This window comes from Aulonocara stuartgranti (genome assembly GCF_965226115.1).
Source record: "Aulonocara stuartgranti genome assembly, chromosome: 13".
Classification (NCBI taxonomy): domain Eukaryota; kingdom Metazoa; phylum Chordata; class Actinopteri; order Cichliformes; family Cichlidae; genus Aulonocara; species Aulonocara stuartgranti.
Genome location: NC_138949.1, coordinates 35,397,450 through 35,425,401, shown reverse-complemented (window position 1 = coordinate 35,425,401; position 27,952 = coordinate 35,397,450). Strand labels below are relative to the sequence as shown.

Genomic DNA, 27,952 nt, shown 5'->3' with positions numbered 1-27,952 from the left:
GTAACTTTTTATTTATTTATTTTTAACCACGTGCACTAATTAAAGTCAAATCATTTCCGCTTTGGCTGTGCGCGGCCCCGCGACGGACTCGCGGTTCTCTGCACTTGGCAGAAGAGAGACAGACCGACGCAGTCAGCAGTTAACGGAACTACAGGCGCTCTCCTCACGGACTGCAGGCGCTGCGGGGACGAAGATGTCAGTGAAAGCGAAGAGAACAATAAGTGTAAAGAATGAGTCCAAGAAGTGCGCGGCGCGCTTTTGGAGGTTCGTTCCGCACCTTTTGCTGTGCTCCTCTTTGGTGGCATACGCAGCGCTGGGTGCGCTTATTTTCCAACACATCGAGGGAAACACACCGTCCGCTGTCCAGGAGGAGTACCACAAGTTTCTGTGCCGAATGGTAGAGACCGTACAAAGCCTCACCGGTGAGCGCTCACAAAACTCTGTTTGTAGCAGATCAAACGTGTCTTTGATGAACTTAATTATGGGTTTGGTAATTAAACAGACTTTATATTATCATTGTATCAGTAGCATCACTGATTTGCTCTGCACTGGGATTTTCTCGTCTCTCTTTCTCAGCTAATAGCACCGCCACTGAACAAATAGTGGAGGGAGTGACGGAGAAAATGCAGAACGAGTTCCAGCCCATATGGTTCCAGAGACCTGATAGATGGGATTTTTTCGGCTCTATGTTCTTCTGTTGCACTGTTTTCACAACTGTTGGTAAGTCCGTTATGATGCCGTACTAATCACTAAACGATTATGTGCTTTTTTATTTAAGTTTTATGCAAATCCGAAGAAGAGAGTGGGTCAAAGATATAAAGTATTCCGTCTTCTTGTCAAAGAGTAAAACTCTAACATATGTCAGTCTTGCTACTACCAGAAGAATAATCAGCTAAAACTCAACTGAAGTGGCACAAAACCAACAAAAATATCTGAGGCTACACCCAATATTTTCATATTGGGTGTAGCCTTCAATATGAAACCGTTCAAATGTATGTAAGTTTTTCAAATATGAGGTTTCATAAGACAGAGCCGTCAAGATATACAGTAAACCACAGCAACATATATAACTGTGGATTATTTAGCTGGGCAAAAAGTCATATTTACACAGACAATCAAGTGTCCTGTTGTATCAAAGGCAGGACTGTGAAATTATTGCCTGACTGTGAGGGCGCAGGTTGTAATACTCCAAATGTGGCTTTGCATTCAGACATTTAGGTGATTCGTCTCCTAAAAAGGGGACTGACTGACTGTTTAAAGTGTCTGTGAGGAAGTTTAGCTTGTGCTATGTACTGGGTGATAGCTTATTTTGAAAAAAGCACCACTTCACATCTAGTTGTGTGGATGCCTCACAGGCATCCACACTATTGAGTTCCTGTTTCTCTTTATTCTTTATTCCACTATAATCTAGTTGCTTCCGTACGTTTTTTGGCACTTAGCTACTTCCTCAGTTTTCAGCCGATTTTCACCGTTCAAACTCTAAACTGTTCTGGTTTTTCTGGAGATGGGTGCTATGACTTTTGGTGTTTATTACTATTATACTTTTTAAAATATTACACTTTTTTCCTTTTTTTGTCCCATTGAAATGAATGGAAAACTTCCACAATTCTGCTAAAACTTGCTTGTCTTTGAAACTTAACGACCTCCTCATACTTTCATAGTATACAAATACATAGTATTTGTACCCAATCATAGTATTTCTGTCATATCATTGTATTTGTGCCAAATCATGGTATTTTTGCCAAATGATAGTATTTGTGCCCACTTAATATTTCTGTTATGTTATGTTATAGTATTACTACTAAGTCGTAGAATTTCTGTTATGTCATAGTGTATCTGCTGAATATAGTATATGTGCCAAATCATAGTATTTTTACCAAATCATAGCCATGTTTTGGCACTGATCACCACCTGCACTCATGTATATATCTTTCTACGTAGCACTTTTAATTCTTATTCTTATTTTTATTTTCATGTCTATTTAAGCGCAATTTATGACATTATGTTTGCACTGAAGCACCGCAGCAATTTCCTAATGTTGTAAACCTGCTCAACATTTGGCAATAAAACCCTTTCTGATTCTGATTCTGATTCTGCCAATTCGTAGTATTTGTACTAAATCACAGTACTTGTGGCAAATAATATTTTTCTGTTATGTTATAGTATTAGTACTAAGTCGTAAAATTTCTGTTATGTTGTAGTATATGTGCTGAATATAGTATATTTGTCAAATCATAGTATTTATACCAAATCATGGTATTTGTGCTAAAACATAGTATTTCTGCCATATTATAGTATTTGTGTAAAAACATAGAATGTCTGCACAACCAATATCTGTTATGTTATAGTATTACTACTAAGGCATAGTATTTCTGCCAAATCATAGTATTTGTTTCAAATCATAGTATTCGAACCAAATCATGGTATTTGTGCCAAAGCATCGTATTTGTACAAAGTCATAGTATTTCTCTAAATCATAGTATTTCAATCAAATCTCAGTAGTTATGCTAAAACGCAGTATTATTGCTAAATCACAGTATTTGTACCCAATCATAGTATTTCTGCTAAATCATAGCATTTGTGCCAAATCATAGTATTTGTGCAAAAACACAGCATGTCTGCAAAATCGAAGTATGACTGTTATGTTATTATATTACTACTAAATCATAGTACTTCTGCTTTGTCATAGTATTTGTACTAAAATGTAGTATTTCTGCCAAATCATAGTATTACTGTTATTTCATAGTATTTGAGCGAGATTACAGTGTTTCTGCAAAAACATAGTATTTCTGCTAAATCATGATATTTCTGTTATCTTATAGTACTTGTACTCAATTATAGTATTTGTGCCAAAGTTTAGTATTTCTGCCAAATCATATTATTTCTGCTAAATCATAGTGTCTGCCGAATCCTAGTATTTGAGCCAAAGCATAGCATTTGTACCAAAACATAGTATTACTGCTAAGTCATAGTATTTGAGCCAAATCATAGGATATGTTCTCAAACTGATCTCCCTGTTGGAGCTCAGTCTGGGGGGAGTTTTTTCTCCTTATCTTTCCTCATGTGGTGCATTTTCCATTGTTATACCTCTCTGACCTGTCTTCCCCATGTGATGTTTTCTGTAATGTATCTATGGTCGGAGGGTAAGATGGCGCCGCCATTGCGTGCAGTAGGTCAGCAGCCTTATGAAATTTCCCCTTGTGGGACTAATAAAGGTATATCAAATCAAATCAAATCAAAAAACATAGTATTTCTGCCAAATCTTAGTAATTTTGCTCAATGATAGAATTTCTGCTATGCTGTAGTACTTTTTGCTTGATTATAGTATTTCTCCTAAGTCAATGTATTGCATGTAAATCATAGTATTTCTACCAAGTCCCAGTGTTTCTGCTAAATCATAAATAATGTTTTAGCACAAATTGTATGATTTGGTTCAAATATTATGATTTGGCAGAATTTTCTATGTTTCAGCACATGGACATTTGGCAGAAAAAATATTATTTAGTATAAATACTAAGTTTTAGCAGAAATACTATGTTTTAGCACAGATTTAGCTAAATACTATGATTTGTCGCAAATGCTATGATTTCGTACAAATGCTGTGATTTGGCACAAACACTGTGATTTACCAGAAATCCTGTGATTTGGCAGAAATAATATCAATTAGTTCAAATATTATGATTTAGAAGAAAGACTATGTTTTAGTACAAATACTATGTTCAAACTTTAAAAAATTCTGCTATTTCTGCTAATGTGTGCTATGACTTTTGACCATTGAAATGAATGGAACACATTATCAATGTGGTCACTAATTTTGCTTGCCGGGTTGAGCTGTTTTTTAGCTCAGTGAGATGAGCAGCCATTCTCAGAGCGAGAGGCCCGGGTTCAACTCTCGCTTATGGCAACAATTTTTTCAGTTAACAGTTAAAAAATTTTAAGTCTTTTCAACACATATTTTAGCTTCTTCACCCCTTTTCAGCAAAATTTTCAGTTTTTTCACCCCTTTTCAGCACAAATCCCAGCTTTTCTTTTTGTTGTTTTCAGAAAAAAAACTATTTTCAGCAGAAATTCTGCTGATTCACCTCTTTTCAGCACAACGTTTTGCATCTTTACCTTTTTTCTGCAGAAATTCTGCTGATTGACCTCTCTTAAGCAGAATTTTCAGTCTTTTCACCTCTTATCAGCGCAATTCTCAGCATCTTCTGCTCATTTCAGCACAATTGTCAGTCTCTCCATCTTTTTGGTTTTGATAATGACTTTGGCTCAGTGAGTTGAGTAGCCACCTTGAGACCAGTAGGGCCAGGTTTGAATCCTGCTCATGGCACAATTTCTTTTCACCTCTTTTCAGTACAAATTTCAGCTTCTTTACCCCTTTTCAGTAGAGCTTTTGACTTTTCACCACCTTTCAGCAAAAATTACTGCTTCTTCACCTTTTTTCAGCATAATTTTCAGTTTCTTTACCGCCATACACTTTTTGCAACTTTTAATCTTTTTCAGCTATTTTCAGCAGACAGCTTCAGCGTTACGGCATCCACACAGCATTTTCGCAGGAAACGCAAATTTTTTCTAGTTTGTATTGTTATTCAAAAATGATGCTTCATAGGAAAACACACACTTTCTAAACTCTCTAAAACAGGCAAATTGCTGATGCCATTCATGGTTACAACTTTTGCTGATGTTCTGTCAGTAAATAATGGCACTAAGCAAAGACGCAGACCCAAGATAGCCAACACAGGAGTTGTTAGGTAGCTTTAAAATAACTGCAAGATGAAACTTTACTCCCAGGTCCAAATCACTCTGGAGCACGTTATCCTCAAGGTTGTCTCTACACACTGCTGCATTCAAAGAAAGGTTAAAATATCAATACTACAGTCTAAATATCAGGAGAGCAAATCAATATGCTTTCAGATGTGTGGCTACATGTTGGTCTCCCAGTTCCTTCCCATAGCATGATGGTGCCATCACTTTGCTTATTGGGGAGGTGATGAGCAGTGCCCGGTTTCCTCTAGCCATGATGCCTGGCATTCAGTCCAAAGAATACAATATTTGTTTCATCAGACCAGAGAATTTCTGGAAAGTTTTCTTCTCTCTACAGAGCAATACTGAAGCTCTGTCGGAGTGACCGCCAGGTTCTCCTCCCTAGCTAAGGTTGTTCTACCTGGATTGTTCAGCTTGGCCTGGAATTTTCTGTGTCAGAGCTCTACAGACAATTCTTTGCACATCATGGCTTTGTCTGTGCTCTGACATGCACTGTCAGCTATGGGATCATATCTAGACAGCTGTGTCTGTCGAACTCATGTCCAAAAACTCAGTTTACCACAGGGGGACACATGTGGTGAGTTTCATCCAGTCTCCCTCCCAATCCAGACCATCCATCCACGCATCCATCCGTTTATCCATCCATCCGTCCATCCATCCATCCATCCATCCACGCATCCGTCCGTCCATCCATCCATCCATCCACGCATCCATCCATCCACGCATCCATCCATCCATCCATCCGTCCATCCATCCATCTATCCATCCGTCCATCCATCCATCCATCCATCCATCCACGCATCCGTTCGTCCATCCATCCATCCATCCATTCACGCATCCGTCCATCCATCCATCCATCCATCCACGCATCCATCCTTCCATCCATCCATCCATCCACGCATCCATCCACGCATCCATCCATCCGTCCATCCATCATCCATCCATCCATCCACGCATCCATCCATCCATCCATCCATCCATCCACGCATCCATCCATCCATCCACGCATCCGTCCATCCATCCATCCATCCATCCATCCACGCATCCATCCATCCATCCATCCATCCGTCCATCCATCCGTCTATCCATCCATCCATCCATCCATCCATCCATCCATCCACGCATCCGTTCGTCCATCCATCCATCCATCCATCCATTCACGCATCCATCCATCCGTCCATCCATCCATCCATCCACGCATCCATCCTTCCATCCATCCATCCACGCATCCATCCATCCGTCCATCCATCATCCATCCATCCATCCACGCATCCATCCATCCGTCCATCCATCCATCCATCCACGCATCCATCCATCTATCCACGCATCCATCCGTCCGTCCATCCATCATCCATCCACGCATCCATCCGTCCATCCATCCATCCACGCATCCATCTATCTGTCCATCCATCCATCCACGCATCCATCCATCCATCCATCCACGCATACATCCATCCATCCATCCATCCATCCATCCATTCATCCAAAGAGGCCAAAAAGTTCAGTCTTTGTTTCACTGAATCAATGAATGTTGTTTCTTATGGTCTGAGAGTCATTCAGGTCCATTTTGGCAAACTCCAACGCCTTGGTCAAAGAGTTCCTTGGTCAAGAGAACCCAATGGTGACTCTGACAGAGCTCCAGGGTTGCTTTGCACATGACCCTGACCGAGGCCCTTCTACCCCAGCTGCTCAGATATTTAGTTGACATTCTCTCTCTTTCTCCTTTAAGGTGAAACTACCATAGAAAATGACTTCTTATTGTAATTTCTAATAGCAATATCACATGTGTGTTTTGTCTTGTTTTAAAGAAAACATTTTTACACATTCTAAATTTGTTTACCTTTGCTAGTGTGGCATCGTGATGCAGCACTAATAAGGCCTTTAAAACCAAGCCTGTGATACTGAGCATTATTGACTTGTTACTCTTCTCTGGTCAGTCTTCATTTGCTGCGGTCTGCCTTACTTGTGGCTTGATGCACTTTTGTGCTAATGACTGTGTGCTGATATTGCAGTATTGACATTGTCAGGCACTAAACGTACTTCCCATGTAAGGTACATTTTAAATATATATATATATATATATATATATATATATGTATAGAACACGTTGTTTTAGGGTCTCGTGTGTTTACTAAGGTCAGAATGTATTTGATAGTAGATTTGTTATTTCTCCCCAGTCACTGTCTGCAGTAGTGATTATAATATAATCATTGTGTGCATAGATGTTTCCTCATAAAGCGAGTGACCTCTCTAAACATTAGTAACCACAGCAACAGATAGCCTGGTTAATTAATGATTGTATGACTCTGGGCATTGTTCAGGCTTCACGGAAATGATGCCTCTCCTCAAACACAGCATCCCTCCATCCGAGCGAGAGTTACTTCAGTCAAATGACCAAATGTATTGGATGCTGACAGACTTTAAATGTCATGTCCTCCACAGCACAGACTACATGCACCTCCAAAAATGTACATTCAGAATTTATAAGCCCCCTTCTTTGAAGGTGTTACAGTGCTGTCAGTACTTGAAATTATGTTACTCACTGAGCATAGTTTCAACTAATTTAATACAGTCACATATAAAAAATCAGTCCAACAAGCAAACATCCAAGAACAAATCATGTCTTTCTTTATCGATGTCTAATGATCAGATGGTCGCTGGGATTTGGATTGTTGGGATATCTGAGGCTCTGTAAGTGTGCTTGGGACCAGTGCCACAAAGATCACTGACTCTTCTCTTGGTACACTTTGCAAAGGCACTTTCTAAAACTAATCAGAAGCCTACTGCACTTGATGTCCGGGAGGGGAGCTACGAAACATATCATGTTGACAACGCGAAACAGCCCGCCAATCATGCAGCAGCTACACATCCCAAATTGAATCAAGCTGTGTTTACCACCACACGTGACTGAGGTAAACTAGTCAGTCAGCCATCGTTTTACATCAGAACACATTAAAAATGTTTCCCGATGTGAATGTCTGCATGCTCTCAGTTAGAAGTCAGCTGCAGAGTGCTGCTCTGTCCATCATGCACAGACAACTGTGATATCGCCCACTGTCTGGTTGATTCTCTAGTTTGACGCCTACATGTGGGGGTTTTGTCTACTGCAAAGTTTTGTTTGTTTGTTGTTTGTTATTTGTTTTTGTAAGAGCCAGAACTGATCATCTTTGATTGATAAGAGTGGCATGCCAAGTTCAGCTAAGGCTAAATGTGTGAATTTGTGTTGGCCATTTTTCCACGGGAGTCTAAAGATGTTGACTTGCGTTGGTTTTTGATTATCAGGAGTTAATGTCAGTATATACTCACGAAATATAGATAATATTTTTAAAGATAACTAAAATTTGATATGTTAATTATGAGAAATGGATCGAACTCTGTGAGCGAGTTCAGCAAACCACTTTGTTTTCATTTTTTAAGCCTTTTTTGACCTGGAATTGACGATCTTGAGATTAACGATATCTTTTGTAAGACTTGGGCTGACATAGGCAGCATCAACCCTGGCATTTTTTCCAATGTGACCAGAATCTTGAGCTTCACCTTACCCAGGTTTAAGCCCAGGAATAACCTGCTGTGAGATAGCAGTGCTAACACTGTGTATTTTACTGTCGTCATGTCAGATACCAGACACAGTTTTCAGTTACCTGTAGTTTCCATTCTGTCCCTCTGACATGTCAGTGTTACTGTATCGCTGCCTGTAGTGCTCCCACTCCTCCGCCACCCCAGTGCCCAACTACAGACCTAAAGAGGATGTTTACTCCTGACTCCTTGGCTTCTATGTTTATATTTAAGGGAGTGTTAACGTCAAACTGTATTGCTCTAATAAGTCAATCATTTCAAATTTGAATGCTCTAACTCAAAATTTACATACTGAACATATACATTAGGAACCCCTCTAACTAACCCACGCAGAACTCGCATGGACACAGGGAGAAGATACAAAGGAAGGGCCCACCCAGATGGCGGCGTTGAAACCGGGACCTTCCTGCTATGAGGCAGTGAGTGGGGTTAAGTTCACTCCAAACTGCCCATTGGTGTGAATGTGAACTGTTGTCTGTGTCTCCCTGTGATGGACTGGTGATCAGCTGGGATAGGCTCCAGCACCTCTCAGCCTGAGTGGGATCAGCAGAGGATAAAGGCTAGATGGATGGATGCTGTCAGAAATGTACAAATTTCCATGATTTCCACAGCTGATTCTGTTGCTATTCCTTATTCATAATTTATCGTTATGATGAATAATTATTGATGAATTTGTTATGGTTATATTGTAAGTGCTGAGTAAACCATTCTTAGCTGGAACTGACCTGATTTGATGTGTAAGAACCTTGTGTAGATACATTAGTGTTACTGTCAAACACATCACAAGTGGTAAAGAGATCTAATTGCTAATGGCTTAGCAGCTACAGGAAGCCCACAACTCTCCAAAGGCGAGGCGCGTCCAGAGGAGAAGGCCTTTTACATAACCGCAAAAAAGCTTATTAGAAGTTGTAGAGGTTCAGAGGAACATTGTCTGCTGTGTTGTCTTGTAAGCTGAAGACTTCGTTCAAGGCTCACAGCAAGAGTGCAATTTGTCAAAAATTTCTCAAGGGCTTTTTTGAACAGACCAACATACTAGTTCTCTTTTAAAAACATAAATTATTTCCATTCTCACACAATACCGGAATTATTTCAGGAAAAAAATTACCAGGGTCAAAATTATTAGCCCCCCTGAAAAGCTGCCATAACACAAACCAGTAATGTGCTTTAACTTTGCTGAGCTCAAAGCTTGTCAAATCAAAGTGTATTATGATAGGGAGCTGGTGTGACCTCTGTGTAGTGTCTTCTCTGGTCTGCATTCACAACAAAAAGGCAATGGTTAGAATGCTCTCTTTTTAATGTCGTGGGCAATCAGCACAAAATCTCGCAGGAATCCTCCATTATTCTGAGGATTACATTTCCACTTGCAGTGTGATCGTATAGTGGTAAATTTATACAACCAAAATAGAAAAACTTCAACACCATTAACATTGCATGTTAAATTTCCCAAATGAAAGGAATATAGAAATATATTTTAAAGCTGTACATGGAACAATGTAAATTCTCTAAACAGTGTGGCACAGTCACATACCTGCATTCACAACAAAAAGGCAATGGTTAGAATGCTCTCTTTTTAATGTCGTGGGCAATCAGCACAAAATCTAAACGGGAAAGCAACAACAGAGTTAGCTAACTATGCTCCCATTTTGTTTCCTCTCCTCACAATAAAGAAATCTCACATAAACGTGCACTCAGTTCAACATAAAGACTGGAGAAATGACCCGCAACAAATGATGTATAAACAACAAAAATAATCGGGTCAGACTGTATTACTTTAACAGCCTGCGATATGATTTTTCCTCCCCACGACATTTGCGCATTCCTTACCTCGCAGGAATCCTCCATTATTCTGAGGATTACCCAGAATCCCTTGCCCTTTGTGAATATTGCAGGGTGACTTTTTCGACAGTAGGTGGCGCCAATGTCCCATTTAGCGGGATTTAACTTCGACTCTATTTAACTATGTTACACACACCCCCCTTAAATCCTGCTAAATTGGGGCATGACAACAGAAAAACAGAAACTTCCAATGCATAAAACATAACAGTGTGACCGTGGGAGCACAATATAGTTCAAGTCAGTTAAAAAAAACTTTCCATATGGAATAAGGCAAGCAAGAGAGCGGCCAATTCCCCTGCCAACCCAGATATGAAAGATGCCGTATACACCTCCCATGATGTGAACATTGCTCCACGCAGGTATTACCCAAAACGTTCTGAGTAACAGCACATTTGCAAAACGGCTAGTAATCTATCCTGAAAACATATTTCGCACAAATGAAAACAAGGAGTCAACTGTCGACACTGAATCATCAACCTGTTGTTCATTGATCTCACAAATGAGACGTGTTGGAGGTTTCACAGGTCTACCTGATCTAGTACAAAGAGGTGGTGGCTGTGTACGCACTACACGGTCCTCTGTACTCAGTCGTGTGTCAGTCACAAGATCAGGGGAAAGGACATGTGCAGCATCTCCCGCCAGAAGCTGCGAGGAGGCACTCCAGGACACAACAGATTCAATAGAGGGGGCAGGGGAGGGCAACCGGGAAACCAACGGGTCACACACAGCAGGCGGGGTCACAGTCGATTCTGCCTCAGAGGTTGGGACGCTGAAAGCCGCACCAAGAGAACACGCAGGTTGACCAACCGCAGAGTCCCTGTCACTTGCTTGGTCCATCTGCATGAGCCAGCGAACCGTCTTCGTCTCACCATCCTGCACATCACCTGGAAGTTCTGGTTCACCTTGTCCACTATCCACAACAGAGGGGCAGGTTGACACTGGTATGCACTCGTTTCCTGCAGGAATGAAACTCACAGGAAGTAGTAGGTTTCGGTGAACAACTTTTTCCCTGAGAGTCACAGGGTCTCTGATGTGGTACACATTGATGTCAGGTTTCACAGACACCACCTCAAAAACTGTGGATTCCCATTTGTCAGCGATCTTCCTCTTTCCTCTCTCACCACGATTAGCAAGCAAGACTCTGTCACCGACTGAGAGGGGCGCACCCTTAGCCTTGCGGTCATAATTCTTCGCCTGGCGAGCCTGGGCAATACGGCTGTTCTGCCTGGCAATGCGGGCAGCCTCAGACAGGTCACGCTTCAAATGGGCGACAAATTCACCGTGGTCAACAACGGCACCATCAGGGAGAACATGCTGGAAAACAACATCAACAGGCAGACGAGGAATTCTCCCAAATACGAGAAAAAAAGGTGCGAAACCTGTTGTTTCATGTTCAGTGCAATTGTAGCAGAACGTCAACATCTGAAGCATTTGCGGCCACCTGGCTTTGGATTGAGGGGGCAAAGCCCGTATCATGTTTCCCAAGGTCCTGTTGTATCGCTCGACAATACCATTCCCCATTGGGTGGTAAGGAGTGGTGTGTGATTTCTGGATGCCAGCCATGTCCAGGAGCTCCTTAATGAGTTGACTCTCAAAGTTGGCTCCTTGATCAGAGTGTATACGTCTGGGAAAGCCGTACACACAGAAAAAGTCATTCCACAGGCGGCGAGCAACCTGCTTGGCAGACTGATTCTTACAAGGGAATGCATGCGCTAATTTGGAAAAATGGTCTGTGACAACCAAAACATCAACGCACTTTTTGTCAGTCTGTTCAGCAGTCCAGAAGTCGATGCAGACTAGCTCCATCGGTTCAGTGGTACAAATGCTGTCCAGTGTGGCACGGTCATTCGGCTCTGGGGTTTTCCCAACCACACAACGAAAACAGCCTTTCACATGATTGATGATGTCACGCTCCATCCCTGTCCAAAAGAATCTCTGCCTTGCAAGAGACAGGGTGCGGACTTGGCCCTGATGACCCGCCGTATCATGGATGCCTCGGAGAACTTCAGTCTTCAGAGTGTCTGGGACAACAAACTGGTAAATCGTCACGTTCATGTTCCTGTCTTTCTTCACCTTATACAACATACCATCTTTAATCAAGAGTCTGGACCAATGTCTGAGTAATTTCATTACACCACGGGACTCGCTAGCACGTTCATGCCTGGTGGGCCTCTTGTGACGCCGGACATAAAAGGAAACTCTGCCCAAAACCTCATCTTGTTCCTGCAGGTTAGCGAGTTCACTTCTCGGCGTACAGGCAGGACGGGCAATAGTTGGGACCTGAGGGATATCTGATCCCACACCTCTCACATGGCTGATACCACCAGTGTCATGCGCAGCCAATGCAGCAGAAACATCCTGTGACGAGAGAGAACCTTGAGGGTTAGCTAGGATACTTGTAGCTCCTTCCTCAGACTGATCCACAACCAACTGGCAGTTTGCAGCACACCGAAACATATCCTGCACAGTCCCATCCACCAGACCGTGCATTTGGTTCAATAGGGCAGCATAAGGTTCAGTGACTAGCCTGTGGCCTATGCACGACTGGACAAATGGCTCTCTACTCAATGCATCCGCGACAACATTTTTGGTGCCAGGGACATACTTCAGTTCAAAACTGTATGCTGCAAGCTTTGAAACCCATCGTTGCTCACATGCATCTAACCTAGGCTTGGTTAAGATGTATGTCAGCGGGTTATTGTCCGTCCACACTGTGAAGTGGCTCCCTTTCAGCCAATGGCTAAACTTGTCACAGACTGCCCATTTCAGAGCAAGAAACTCCAAACGATGCGCTGGATAGTTTAGCTGAGAGTGTGACAGGGTCTTACTGGCGAATGCCACTGGTCTGGCGATGCTACCATCAGGGGGCAACTGTGAGAGGACGGCTCCAAGGCCGTCAAAGGAAGCATCAACTGCAAGGAGAAAGGGCGCAGTAAAATCTGGATGGGCTAATGTGACACTATGCACAAGTTCATGTTTTAGGGCCTTGAATGCTTCCCTGCACTCATCAGTCCAGTCAGCCGGAGACAGCTTCACGTGGCCCCTTTTAAATTTAGGCTTACAGCCTCTACCTCTCTTGCGTAGCGCAGCTGGTTCAGCCACAAGATCAAACAGTGGCTTAGCTTTTGCAGAGCACCGCTCGATAAAATGATGGTAGTAGAGAACCATCCCCAGGAAGGATCTGATTTTCCTTGCACATGGTGTCACCCCGTCAGACTCCATCAGGTCTGCTTCCTCCACATTGTCTATAGCCTGCACTTTACTTGGGTCTGTTTTCACACCCTCACCACATATGATGTGTCCCAGGAACTTCACAGACCGCTGAAGAAAGTGGCATTTCTTTGGTGCGAGCTTCAGGTTGTTGGCAGAAAGTCGTGAGAAAACCATCTGCAGACGTTCAAGAGCCACCTGTTCGGATGGGGCATAGACCATAAGGTCATCCAGATAACACAACAAACTTGTGAAGTTCTCATCACCAAAAATGGACATCATCATTCGCATAAAAGTAGCAGGACTATTTGTCAGGCCTTGAGGCATCCTGTTATATTCATGAAGGCCAAATGGGGAGGAGAATGCCGTGTATTTTTTGTCGTCCTCGTGGAGTCTGACATTGTAAAACCCCGATGTGAGATCCATTGTAGAAAAAAAAACATTCCCACCAAGTGCTGCGAGGGCGTCTGACTGATGAGGCAATGGATGTGCATCTTTAACTGTTCTTGCATTTAACCATCTAAAGTCATTGCATATGCGCAGGTCACCATTTGGCTTAACAACTAAGACAAGGGGGGATGAGAATTCACTCTGGGACTTACGGATTATCCCTGACTCCTCCATCTCATCTAGGGCAGTGCGAAGCTTCTCGTAATGGCATGGTGGGACCCGTCTGTATGGCAGTCTGAAGGGCTTGTCGTCCACCAGGCGGATTCTGTGGACAAAGTCAGCAGCCTCACCGCAGTCCATTTTGTGCCTTGAAAAGATGGACTCATACTGCTCAATGAGTCGCAGCAGCCTATCTCTCCATTCTGGGGAAACTTCACAGGACGAGAGGTCCAGGTCCTGCAGGCCCAAATCACACAAGCGCTGTGACATCTCCGCTTCTGATCTCAGTGCGGGCGACGAGTTCTGTGTGTATTGTGTACTGGATCGAATTTGAACAGGTTCAGGTAAGTCCTGCACAGAAAGACAGGGGGACACATCAGCAACCTTAGCATTTCTCCTGAGAGTGAGGGGCTTGTCGGAGGGATTCACCACTTTAACAGGGACCCAACCATCCCCAAACAAGGAAGTGACAACTCGCCCCACTAGGATCTGTGCAGGTTTGGATCGAGACTGAGTGGGTTCAATAATGACAGCACTTCCCACCGCTGAGGCATCAGGAGCAGGCAGCTTAGCCCACACTAAATGTTCAGACAAGGGCTGCAAGGTGACGCGTCTCTTAAGCTTTGCAGTGCCAAAACTTGGAGGCATTGCTCTGCCACCACAGTCATCAGAATAGGACAGCAAAGTTGCCAAATGAGGAAAAGCATCATCCTGGGTACCAACAGTCATTTTTAACTGTGAAATAAGCCACTTTATCGCATTGCTGCCCAGAATCATGTCATCAGCCTGGCCCGGAACCACCAGAACAGGAATCACCACCTTAAAGCCATATATTGACACTGTAAGATCATACATAGCAGAAGGCGTAACGAGGTGACCCCCACAACCAACAATGACAACGTCTTCAGCTGAACGTCTCTCAATATCAGGTATCGATTGTGAAAGGTTCTCATCAACTGTCTCACTTATGGTGCACGCCATAGATCCACTGTCCACTAATGCTTTAAGAACTTGTCCACCACTAGTAGTCACTGCAGAGTAGAGTAAACTATCAGTGTTTGAGAGCCTATGCAAGCCCTGTGCAATCAGTGTTTTATTTGGCGGGACAATGCCACTGTAAGTGGAATACAAAGTGTCATAATCATTAATATCAGTCACATCCAAGATGGGAGGCTTACTTGCTGGATCTGCGCTGTCCTCCCCTCCACGCAGATCGTTCAGTTTCCCTGATGACCACTGGAAGGAGTACACTTGCCCTCTGGGCAGTTACGTCTCGAATGACCAGGTAGGTGACACATGAAGCACAATCTGTTTTCCCGACAGTGCGTGAGTGTGGAGTGGGAGCTATCTCTGCAGATGGAACATGGTGTGTCATCTAAGCCCGGTATTCTCGGCAGTCGGGCACTCTGTCGCCTGGCATTAGCTCGAGCATAGCCTGGGCCTTGAAGCAGCACCTTCTCTAGCATGCTGATCAACCTCTCAATAGCAGAGCCATCCTGACTCACAGCTGGCCTCTGCTCATGGTCAGCCAAACAAGGAGTACCATTTGTGCTAACCTCTGCCTTATTCACATAGACACAGTTACCCGTCTGTGGAGGAGACTGGAACCCCTTACCCAGGTGATACTCATCCAGTACCTCCTGAACTTCACGAGCTGACCATTTATCACATGTTTTGGTTCTAAAAATAAGAGCCAAGTCTCTGCAGGGGCAGTGTCTGATGAACATGCGTGCAACCTCCACACCAGAGTTCTCAAAAGATTTCCCCTGCTCCTTAACCCTTGTGTGGTGTTCGTATTTTTGTTACTCAGCCAGTGTTCATGGGTCTGGTGGACCCGCTAGAGTTTTGGCTTTCCAAATTAACACTATCAAACAATTTTATGTTAAATTACTCAACAGATGTTTACTTCATCCCAATTACAAGACATATGAACAGCAAACATGGTTAATTTTTTCCCTTTACCTTTGTTAGATCACATTTATGAATTAATGTGCTTCTCGTTTTTCTTTTATATAAAATGTTATAAATAAATCAGTTATAATCAAGTGGAGTGAGTGGAAAGACACAACACATTTACATGTGAAAAAATAATTAATTCTTTAATTTTTCTTTTGAAAAAAACTGAACACGGGTCTCACAGACCCGAACACCATACAAGGGTTAAGACAGTTGCCAACAACATCAGCAGCCTTGTTCAGCCTCAGCCAGTACTCATATGGATCCTCCCGGTCCTTCGGCAGGGTGGAATAAAAGTCAGCCAGGGGCACAGACGAGCACTGGGTGGAACTAAAATGTTTGTGCAGAAGTCTGTAGATAGCTTGTGGATTATGCTGGACATCAATTCCACTATTCCTCACACCAAATTTCACAACATCTTTTGCCCTGCCTCTCAGATGCATCAAAATCTCCTCAGCTTGGTTTTCTGGAAGAATGGCACTCTTCTTTATGTAACTCTGCATGGCTTCCTGCCACTCATCAACAGACAATGAGTCTGAACTCTCCCCCCGAAACACAGGTGGGTCTTTAACCTGTCGTGGAGCCACCAGCTGGACTTGAGAGAGATCTAGTGAGCGGCTGGAGGGGAGATCTGTTGTTTCATGCGCCACCTCAGGACATGTATATGTAGCAGATGCAGGGCTCGAAGTGTGTGGCGTAGTCAGGTGTGACAGAATGCTATCAGCCAGGCGTTGCCCAATTTGCTGCACAATGTCGCTCATTTGGTCGACTAGACTCACATCAGTTATTGGGGGGTCTGAGGTAGATGACTTAGTGCACTGTACTGACTGCGACTCAGCCACCAGCTCACAAGAACTATCTGCTGCTCTATGCCCCACCCGACAGTCACCCAGTGAAAAAGGAACAGTTGTGAACCCTCTGCCCCTACCCACAACAAGGGGAGTCACATTTGGGGTGTCATCAGAGTCACTTAGATCCATATCTAGCAGAATATTAATAGAGCTAAGGTGGACTTAATACAATATGGCAATATACAAAGCCAATATAAAAGTATGTCCAACAGTCCCCAAAGTTTGATTCCGTTGCCCAACAGACTAAACAATAAGGCAGCTGATGCTCCACGATGATGCTGTGATGAGAAGACACCAGCCCGATTCAGCAGCGTCACGAACGAGTCACGGCACCAATGTGACCTCTGTGTAGTGTCTTCTCTGGTCTCGCAGGAATCCTCCATTATTCTGAGGATTACATTTCCACTTGCAGTGTGATCGTATAGTGGTAAATTTATACAACCAAAATAGAAAAACTTCAACACCATTAACATTGCATGTTAAATTTCCCAAATGAAAGGAATATAGAAATATATTTTAAAGCTGTACATGGAACAATGTAAATTCTCAACAACAACAGAGTTAGCTAACTATGCTCCCATTTTGTTTCCTCTCCTCACAATAAAGAAATCTCACATAAACGTGCACTCAGTTCAACATAAAGACTGGAGAAATGACCCGCAACAAATGATGTATAAACAACAAAAATAATCGGGTCAGACTGTATTACTTTAACAGCCTGCGATATGATTTTTCCTCCCCACGACATTTGCACATTCCTTACCTCGCAGGAATCCTCCATTATTCTGAGGATTACCCAGAATCCCTTGCCCTTTGTGAATATTGCAGGGTGACTTTTTCGACAGTAGGTGGCGCCAATGTCCCATTTAGCGGGATTTAACTTCGACTCTATTTAACTATGTTACACTGGGTTATGTTTCAGTTTACACACAGTATAAAAACGTCATGAAGGGTTTGAGCAGTCACTTCAGAAAGCATCATGCCAATAACTGATGTGAGATCTGTCCCAGAAAGACCCCAGAACAACTGCCAAGACACTAGTAAATGACTAGAGCTGAGTTTCAAAGACAGTCACTAGAAACCTTTACAGAAACATTCACCCGCAAGCCTAAAGCGGGTACATGAAAAATGTTGGTAACAGATCCTTAAGTCCTGTAAGTTGCAAGGTGAGAATCAGACTTCTTGGCTGTGCACATGCCACAGGCGCTTGATTGGATCAGGATCCTAGGAATTTGGAGGCAAAGTCAACACCTCAAACTCCTTGTTGTGTTTCTCACACCAATCCTGAACCCTTTTTGCTTAGTGGTAGGGTGCAATATCCTTCTGAAAAAGGTGCCAGCCATTAGGGAACACTGTTTCCATGAAAGAGTACACATGGTCTACCTCAACGATCATTGTTGTAGGTGGTGTGTGTTCATTCTGCTTCTGCCGTCCTCAGCTAGCCATGACTACAGCAGGTTCACCACTTTTCCTTCCTTGTATCCTGTTGTCTAACAATCACAGTTTGCTCTTTGTCAAACTTCTCAAATCCTTATCCTTTCCCATTTTTCCTCTTTCCTGCACATCAGCTTTTAAGGACAAAAACTTCACTTCCTCCCTGAGAGATACCTCCCACTATCTGGTGTTGAAGAGATAAGCATAATAGACTCCAGTTTGTGCATGTAAATGGAGAGTCCTCTTCACACACTGAGGTTAATTATGGAGTTCCACAGGGTTCAGTGCTAGGACCAATTCTGTTTACATTATACATGCTTCCCTTAGGCAGTATCATTAGAAGACATAGCATACATTTACACTGCTATGCAGATGACACCCAGCTCTATCTGTCCATGAAGCCAGATAACACACACCAATGAGTTAAACTGCAGGAATGTCTTAAAGGCATAAAGACCTGGATGGCCGCTAACTTTCTGCTTCTTAATTCAGATCAAACTGAGGTTATTGTACTCGGCCCTGAAAAGCTTAGAAATATGGTATCTAAGCAGATTCTTACTCTGGATGGCATTACCTTGGCCTCCAGTAACGCTGTGAGGAACCTTGGAGTCATTTTTGACCAGGACATGTCCTTCAACGCACATTTTTTTTTTTTTTTTTTTTTTTTTAAATGACATCAGAAACAGCAGTATGCGACATTACGTGATGGCAGAGCTTCAGTTCATCCTTTGTCTTTTTTTTTTTTTTTTTTTTTTTAATAAATAGGACAGGGGGAATGAATGAGAGAGAGGGGGAGAGAGAAAGAAAGAAAACCAAAGGGGAGAAGAGACGGTGAGAAGGGGGGGGAAGAGAGACAAAAAAAAAACAAAAAAAAAAAAACTCCTGGGTCACCTGTATGGAGAAAAAACAAACAAACAAACAAACAAACAAACAAACAGAGGAGACAGCAAACAACAAAGAGCAACATAATAATAGAGAAAACAAAGCACCATCACAATAAACTAGCTAGTCATAGATATCAATATTTACTAAATAATAAACGATATTGTGCAGCACGCAAGATAGACAGCGCACAGTGTGCTTTGAGGCAGCAGCCAAGAAAGCTTTAGTCCGCGTCTGTGAATACCCATGTGTGCATACCTGTGTGGATCAGCATGCTTGCATTCCAAAGGTTTCTCCATGTAATGATCTGCTAGGGAGTGTGGGGGGGCCACAGCCCCGTCCTCCAGGGTGTGAAGCGGGTATGGAGGAGATCAAAACTCCAGACATCCAGAGGCCCCCAGAACACAAGAGACCAAGGAAGACCAACAGAGGGGCAGCCGCGCCACTGTCCCAGTAAGAGCTGAGGAGAGTCCCAGATGAGGGCTCGCCCAGCAGCCGCGGAGCAGAAGTCAGGGGGAGTTGCAGTGACGCGCCCGTGAGCTCCGCCGGCCCCCAGCTGCGCCTGAGTGACCGAGCCCTAGGCCGAGAGGCCGGGGGCACCCCACCTCCAAAGGGGCCCGAGCGAGCCCCAGGCCCCAGGCCCCGACAAGCGGCCGCCAAGGAGTGAGCCGGTGTGTACCCGGACGCCCACCCCCAGACACAAAGAACCACCAACACACCGACACCTGAGGGAGTCCGCCACCGGCAGGGGAAGTGGTGGTGGGTGGAGATAGGCCTCCAAACCTTGGAGGGCCTGAGGTGTCCCCAGAGAGGTGGCGCCTGATACCCAACCTGACATATAGACACAGACATACAGGCACACACAGACACAAACATCCATTCCCACCCTCATGCTCTCATATGCACTCACTCCACACTCAACCAACGTGGAGACAGACATAAAGAGACGCTGTACACACAATCACACTCCCCAAGCGTACTCTACAAACCGGGTCTAGGTACCCTTGCCCCTGGAGGGGGGAATTGCACCCAGACCCAGGTGGTGTTACCCTTTTCCCTGCGGTGGGGAGAGGCAGACCACCCCGACTCCGCAGCAGCAGGGAGGCTCCACACCCCAGACCGCAGTCGGACGGCCAACTCCTCCTATTAGCCCTCCCGCTCCAGCAGGCCGCAGAGAATGGGGGTGGGAGAAGACTCCAAACCTCCCTCCACCCGCTCATTGTAGTGTTGATGCATATGTGTTCTAAGGTGCAATTAAAACCCAGGAGGGCATGGAGCTACCTGCCAAGGAGCAGCAGGTAAGCGCATAGTCCCTCCTGCTAGCCCTCAATGACTAAGTGTATTTAAAATTGAGAGGTGGGCAACGACGTCAGGGGTGAGGTATACACCCTGATGGTGATTTGGACTCCGTGATTGTGCCCACCCCCAAGATCCTATATGTATGTGTAATGAGAGTGTGAATAATGTGAATGTCTAAGTTGTGGGATAAAATTGAGGCAGAGGCAGCCAGAAGGGGACAGGGGGGGGAGGGGGGGTGGCCTCCCCTGCATCCTGGTGACATACCCCCACTCCAAGGCCCTGCATGTGTGGGTGGTTGTGGAGGAGCGGGAAGAGGGAGGCAGCTGGAGATGGGGAGGGAAGGAAGGGAGGGGCAGGTAACCCCTCCCTGGGGCCAGCTCCCCCGCTGACCCCAGTAGGCACTCCCACCCTCCGCGACCCGCCAGGGAAGGGGGGCCCAGGCCCATCAGACCGGGGCCCAGTGCAGTAGCGCCCCCCGGCTCCACAGAGCCCTGGACAGTCCACCCAACCCCACCACAGAGAAAACTGCACCCACCCCACCAACCACACATCTTCCAGACTACATAAGACGGTAAACGCCCAGGCTGAGATCTTCCTCCACCTCTCCTGTATCTCCCCCTCCTGCAGAGAGTTCCTGAAGAGAAGAAAGCTCCTGCAAGATGTGACCATCCCCCCCACCAGTTGAAGAGCCCCCCAGGCGGCTCGATGCACCGGCGGCACCCTGCTCCAGGGCTGGGCCCCCATGCACCCACCCGCCCACAACCCCGGCAACACACCAACCAGGACCCGAGCCCCCGAGGCCCGGCCCGGGCCCCAGCCCAGAGACGGAGCGCCCCCAGAACCTCACGCCCATCCCGGACCCACCCAGGGGCAGCCAGGTTGCCAGGTCAGTAACCCGCGTCCGTCAGCACAGACCCTCCCCTAGCCCCGCTGCACGCAGCCGCGAGGAAACAGTCACCTGAGAGCCAACAGAGCCCTCAACCGGACGTGACCGCTACCCCGGGTTGAGCCCCCCAAGGAAGATGCCTCCGGGGAACCCCCCGACGCCCTAAGCCTGTCCCTACCCCCTCACCAATCACAACAGTGAAGGCGGGACCAAACTATGACCCCCCACCCCCACTAGGTGATGGAGCTGATAAAAGGGGCCCAGAGCAATTGATCTGATGTGGTGGCAGAGGCTGTGTCAAGACTAATGTAATCTAATAGATAATTTCTATATTGGTTAGAATTAAGATTATTTTTATTTTTCCAGTTCATGAGGACTGTTTTCTTGGCTATGCATAGGGCAGTGAAAACCATATGGGCTATATTCTTTTCTGAAGTGACATTATCTAAGCTGCCCAACAAACACACTAAGGGGGAGGTTGGAATGTTACATTTCAGACACTTTGATAAGTCTTCACATATCTCGCACCAAAACTTTTGCACTGGTGGACAGAACCAAAGAGCGTGGATGTAATTGTCTGGTGTATTGCCTTGACAGTGTGAGCAGTTGTTGGAAGATGTAAAGCCCATCTTGAACATCCGATGACCTGTATAGTGCACTCTATGAAGTATTTTGTATTGTATTAATTGCAGACTGGGATTTTTAATTAATTTAAAAGTTTTTAAGCAAATCTGAGACCAGAAGTTTTGGTCTAGGTTGACTGATAAATCTGCTTCCCACTTTGCAGTAGGAAGGGATATTGATTCATCTAATTTAGAAAGTGTTCTGTATATTTTAGATAATAATTTGGGGGATTTAAGAGTAAGAAAATGTGCCGCACTTAGTGGTGTTTGTAATTCAACTTGACTGAGGTTAAATTTCTTTTTTACTATGGATTTAATTTGTTGATATTCTAAAAACCTTGTCTTGTTGATCTTCAACGCACATATTAAACAAATATGTAAGACTGCTTTCTTCCATTTGTGCAACATCTCTAAAGTTAGAAATATCCTGTCTCAGAGTGACGCTGAAAAACTAGTTCATGCATTTATTACTTCCAGGCTGGACGACTGTAATTCATTATTATCAGGAAGTCCTAAAAACTCCCTGAAAAGCCTTCAGCTAATCCAAAATGCTGCAGCAAGAGTCCTGACAGGGACTAGAAAGAGAGAGCAGATTTCTCCCGCTTTGGCTTCCTGTTAAATCCAGAATTCAAAATCCTGCTCCTCACATACAAGGTCTTAAATAATCAGGCCCCATCTTCTCTTAATGACCTTGTAGTACCATATCACCCTATTAGAGCACTTCGCTCTCGCTCTGCAGGCCTACTTGTTGTTCCTAGAGTATTTAAAAGTAGAATGGGAGGCAGAGCCTTCAGTTTTCAGGCCCCTCTTCTGTGGAACCAGCTTCCAGTTTGGATTCAGGAGACAGACACTATCTCTACTTTCAAGATTAGGCTCAAACTTTCCTTTTTGCTAAAGCATATAGTTAGGGCTGGACCAGGTGACCCTGAATCCTCCCTTAGTTACTGCTGGGAATTCCTGTGATGCATTGAGTGTTTCTTCTTCAATTAACTTTTTTACTCACTATGTATTTATATTGCTCTCAACATTCAATTATAGGTTGTTATTAGGCCAGCAGCTATTGATTTTTTTAGTAATTGATTCATCTATTTTCCATCATTAATTGAGTAATCAGACATAAACACTTTTGTCTTATTCAGGAGCAATAATAAATATCCAAAAGAGGAAGAACACAGGTGCTCATTGGTTTCCATTTGAGAAATTTCAGTGTTTTTTGCTTCGTCCATTTCATTTGTCAAAAACAAAAAAAGAAACCTTTTGCATTTACTTACCATATTAAATGTTATTTTTTAAAGAAAACATTTTCTTAAATGCAAAAATATATAAATACTCTCAAGTAGAGTCAAAGTCAAATAAAATCAGATAAATATGCAATAAAAATGAATCTTTACTCTGAGTGTTTGAGTGTGAATGAGTGTGAAGTGTGTGCTTTGATGCAAAGTGTCTGTTAAAAACAAGATGTTATGATGTACATTTTTACTGGCTTGTGAAAAAACTTTTATGTTCATATTTTTAAATGTTACTGCAATTTAAGTAAGACAGTATTTTATATGATTTCACTTTCAATGTGAAAATGTTATGAAAACCTTGAAATAAGCACAGACTAGTACATCTGGTGCCCCTGTAGACCCCATGTACGTCAGCCTTCATCAAGCTGTATAATTAAAACATGCTTCAGACTAAGCTAACAGTTCATCTGCATGTTGTTGGTCACTGCACATGTGTAAAACACACAGTGGTGGATGGAGCAGCTACAAAGTTTCTTCATGTCAGAGTTTGTTGATCAGGAGCTTTGATGCTTTTTCCCAGCGCAGGTTTTCATGGTGATCACAGGAGCTGTGCTGTTTTCAAGTATAACAAGAACGTTGTCTAGAAGGGTCATTTTTCCTACACAAACGTTACCAAAAGCCAGTCCTATAATTAACAGTTTAATTACAGCTTTAAAATGTCTGTTGTTTCAGGTTATGGGGAGATCTATCCCGTCACCCTGCCTGGTAAGGTGGCGTGTGTCTTCTATGCCATGGTGGGCATCCCTCTTATGCTTCTGGTCATCCTCGATGTTGGAGACTTCCTTGCTATGGTGATGTCTAGAGCCTACATCCATGCTCACACCCTTTCCAAAAACCTCTTCTCCCGCACCTGGTCTCCATGGAAGACTGAGGAGAGAGACTCGAGCCGCCAGGTCCTGGAGGATGGTACTTTTGTCTTCAGCCGTGACGTTGTGATCCGCGAGCCCCTCGACATCCGACAGGTGCTCCGCAGCCAGGCAGATGTACGGCACAAGTCCATCCAGCTTCAAAACAACAAAGAGATTTTTGAAAAGATTCTTGCCAGAGAGAATTTACTGAGGGAGGGTCCACTGCTCAGGACGCTGTCCTGCCCAGAGCTTGATCGTCTGCCACCACCACCCAAAGGATATGCCTTGTGGGATTTCACAGGATTAGGAGATGAAATGGAAACACTGAATGTCCCCTTCGTGCTCATTCTTTTCATCGTCTTTGCCTACATTTGCTTTGGCGGCTTGATTCTGCCAATATGGGAACTTGATTTTAAACACTTTGATCCCTATTACTTTTGCTTCATCACCCTCACTACCATTGGTTTTGGTGATATTATACCCAAGCACCCCAAGTTCTTCATGCTTACCTCGCTGTTCATCATTGTCGGCATGGCTATCATGTCCATGGCTTTTAAATTGAGCCAAACACGAATTGTAAGCTGTTACCGCCAATGTGTCAAGTTCATCAGCAGAGGAAACGTGGAAACCTTTAAGAACAGCAAAAAGGATTAGGTCACCGAGAGAGTCTCTGCCTCACTCTTGGCTTTGAAACAGGCCCATATCAGGAGCCAGTAGGAGTTGCATGCCTTTTTTCTTACAAGCATGAGTAAAGGAAAAAGTTGCATGTGCCCTTCACGATTGCGCGCTGAAGGAGGTTTACATTTTCACAGCTGTAATAATGAGGCTAAACATTTGTTTCTACGTAGAGACAGTGAATCACAAGTTTTCCATGTTGTTGTGGTTGCCTTATACATCAATTAGCTACACATAAGTTATTAATGTGATTGGGATTTAGGGAATTGGACTGGGGACTGGCTAAGCCACTCCATGACCTTAATCAGCTTCTTTTTTAGCCATACCTTTGTTGCCTTAGTGGTATGTTTCAGGTCATTGTCCTGCTGGAAGACCCACCCATCATCAGTGTTCTGGCTGAGGGAACAGAGATGCATGTCAAACATATAAAAAGAAGAATCACAACAACAGTTGTCACCTTCTCACCTGCCTTATACACGTCTACAGTCTTGTCCGGATGTCTTTTGGCAGAACCTCTTGGCCTTGTTGGTGGAGAGGTTGGAATGAAAGAAATTGCTAACCATCGGCGAGGCTGTAGGTGCTCAAATATTTCACTCAGTAACATGCAAATCAATTTATTTATTTAACTTTTATGCAATGTGTTTGTTTTTCTGGATTTTTGGTTGATATTCTTCTCTCTCTATTAAAATGAAACTACCATACAAATGATAAACTGTTGATGTCTTTGTAAGTGAGCAAACTTACAGCAGCAAGGTATCAAATAATCCTTTCTCCCGCTGTGCTTCAGGAACAGGTTAGTTTATTTGTACCCGTGGTCTGCAGCAGTGTGTCATCCATCCTCACATTTACTGAAATACTGAAGAAATAAACAAATGAAACAGATTCACGTAGCATCATGGTAAGGTATAGTATTTATGTAGTGTTTTTCTCATTTTGAGCACTTAAAGCACTTTATTGTCTCATTCACGCACGTTTTTCTTTCTCGGCACGTTTAACCGAATGTTCACACAGTTTTAAAAAGTTATATATATTTGTTTAGGATGGTCTGTCAAGCATTTCTTCATTAGAACTGAATTCATACATTCATGCAGTAACGTGTTTTGTCCAGCAGGTGGCACCGAGAGAACACGTCAAGCCTAAAGCACTAAACCAGTTTTAGCACTACTAGCTGGGTTACTAGTGAATGTTTTAACAGCACATCTCTACCTACCACTATACTTACAATAAAGAAGTATAGACAACATCGTTCTAACATTACCAAATCTGCAGTATTAACTTTAAACTTAGACTGTTATAATATTTAAGCTTAGCTGTACCAGGTTTAAATATCCCACAGTACTGAGCAGCTGTTTTATCTTTGCTTCATGACTTTGTTTGAAGCAGCAATCCTCAAATAAACTCATGATAAGTGTTGGGCTCATGGTGCTGACGAACATTTAACTGAATTTGGCTGAAATCTGGCTGCAACCAGTGAGTGCAGTCACCACAGCAAGAGGACACAAAATGACACAATACTAGGATCATACACTTTATTGTACTGTCTTAGAATAGAATAGAATAGAATAGAATAGAATAGAATAGCTCTTTATTGTCATTGTGCATGTGCAATGAGATTGTCTGTGCATGCATGGAATAAAATATAAATAGAGAGCAGGAACAAATATTAAACAGGAGAAATAAACACAATCAAAATACAAAACAAGAGAAATGCGTAGAAAAATAAAGGACACATGTTAGAGAACATGTTGCAGAGCGCGTAGTGTGGCTGCTCATGAGCAATACAGAAAACTTTGTAAATATTTGCATCTCTTTGCAGTGGTAAGGTGGAGCGGTCGTGGTCTGGTGCCAGTTTTCTAGGTTAATCTGTAGGTGTGAATATGAAGGTGCATTGTTGTCTGCCTCCGTGCTCGCCCTGTGATTGATTACAGCTGGGACCAACTCCAGAAAATGGGTGGACTGGTTTCAGTTTGTTCTATTGCTCCAGGTGCTATATTTTGTAGCACCCTATAATATTAGAAATGAGACAGAACCCCAAACATTAGATAATCCCGTCTGAGCAAGAACTCGGACGGTGGTGATGAAGTCTGTCTTTCAACATGAAGAGAGCAAAGGAGGGAAACAGAAAATAAAAGAGAAGAAAGAAGCAGAAAGAGGACAAAACACAAACTACAGGAGGGTGTAGACAAAGTGTGCTACAGAGACATATACAGGCATGGTTAGTAAAAAATGAATGTTGTGAACATGCTCAGTGCATCACAGGAAGTCCTCCAACAGCCTGAACATTAAGCAGCACAAATAAAGATGCAATGTTACATTTCACGAGCTGTAAAATGAGTCAAGAATGTTCATGATGTGTGAATATTCACTTCAATAAACTGTGCCTGATAGCAACACTGACAATATGGACTCGTTCACCATCTGTGCTTGTATGATGCTAAAGTTAGTGCTGTGTTCAGCAAAAGCATTTTCCACATGATCGAATTTGTTAACAAACTCTGTTTTGTCCAGTTTGGCGTGTTTTACATGTTTAATGCATTATTACATGTTTTGCTCATTAGTTACAACATAAACTAAGAAGCAGCTGGCAGTGGAGAGGCAGGTTACACAAAGTTAGTGTCGGGCTGTGTATCACCTCAGGGCTGGATCTATGGCTGTGCATCAGGAGCAGGTCACCTGCTAACCAGCAGGTTTGGTTTGCATGTCTGTGGGCAAGATGCTAACCAATTCTAAATGTGAGTGAACAGTAGCTACGAAAAAACGTGCTTGCATGAATTAAGGTGTCTGCTTACGTCGCCGCCCACAACTAGTCACAGAAACGGGCTGCCTGTCTGCTATCTTTTATGGCATGGTCTGCTGGGGCGGCAGCATCTCTGCTGGGGACAGGAAGAGACTGAACAGGGTGATCCGAAGGGCCAGCTCTGTTCTAGGATGCCCTCTGGACCCAGTGGAGGTGGAGAGTGACAGGAGAACGGCGGCTAAGCTGTCATCCCTGATGGACAACATCTCCCACCCCATGCAGCAGACTGTGACAGCACTGAGCAGCTCCTTCAGTGGGAGACTGCGGCACCCACGGTGTGGGACGGAGAGATTTCGCAGGTCTTTCCTCCCCACTGCTGTCAGACTCCATAATAAAGACTTTAACTGAACAAACACACACATCCATACATATGCAATAATACTAAGTGCAATAATCCTTTCTGTCATCGTTGTATTTTTACTC

The 27,952-nt window shown here is 43.8% G+C and overlaps 1 protein-coding gene across 2 annotated transcripts; it reads left to right on the top strand.

Annotated features, from left to right (window-relative positions):
- The first annotated feature begins 111 nt into the window (after positions 1 to 111).
- Positions 112 to 25,437, top strand: kcnk18 (potassium channel, subfamily K, member 18). 2 transcript variants are annotated; one of them, XM_082557952.1, is made up of 3 exons: positions 112 to 422; positions 577 to 720; positions 23,882 to 25,437. In XM_082557952.1, exons 1-3 carry the CDS (start codon positions 194 to 196, stop codon positions 24,709 to 24,711), a joined length of 1,203 nt encoding a protein of 400 aa, XP_082414078.1. In that variant the 5' UTR covers positions 112 to 193; the 3' UTR covers positions 24,712 to 25,437. The 2 variants fall into 2 exon arrangements, with proteins under 2 accessions (XP_082414078.1, XP_082414079.1); XM_082557953.1 differs by lacking the exons at positions 112 to 422; positions 577 to 720 and adding an exon at positions 20,670 to 21,297.
- Positions 25,438 to 27,952: the final 2,515 nt, after the last annotated feature.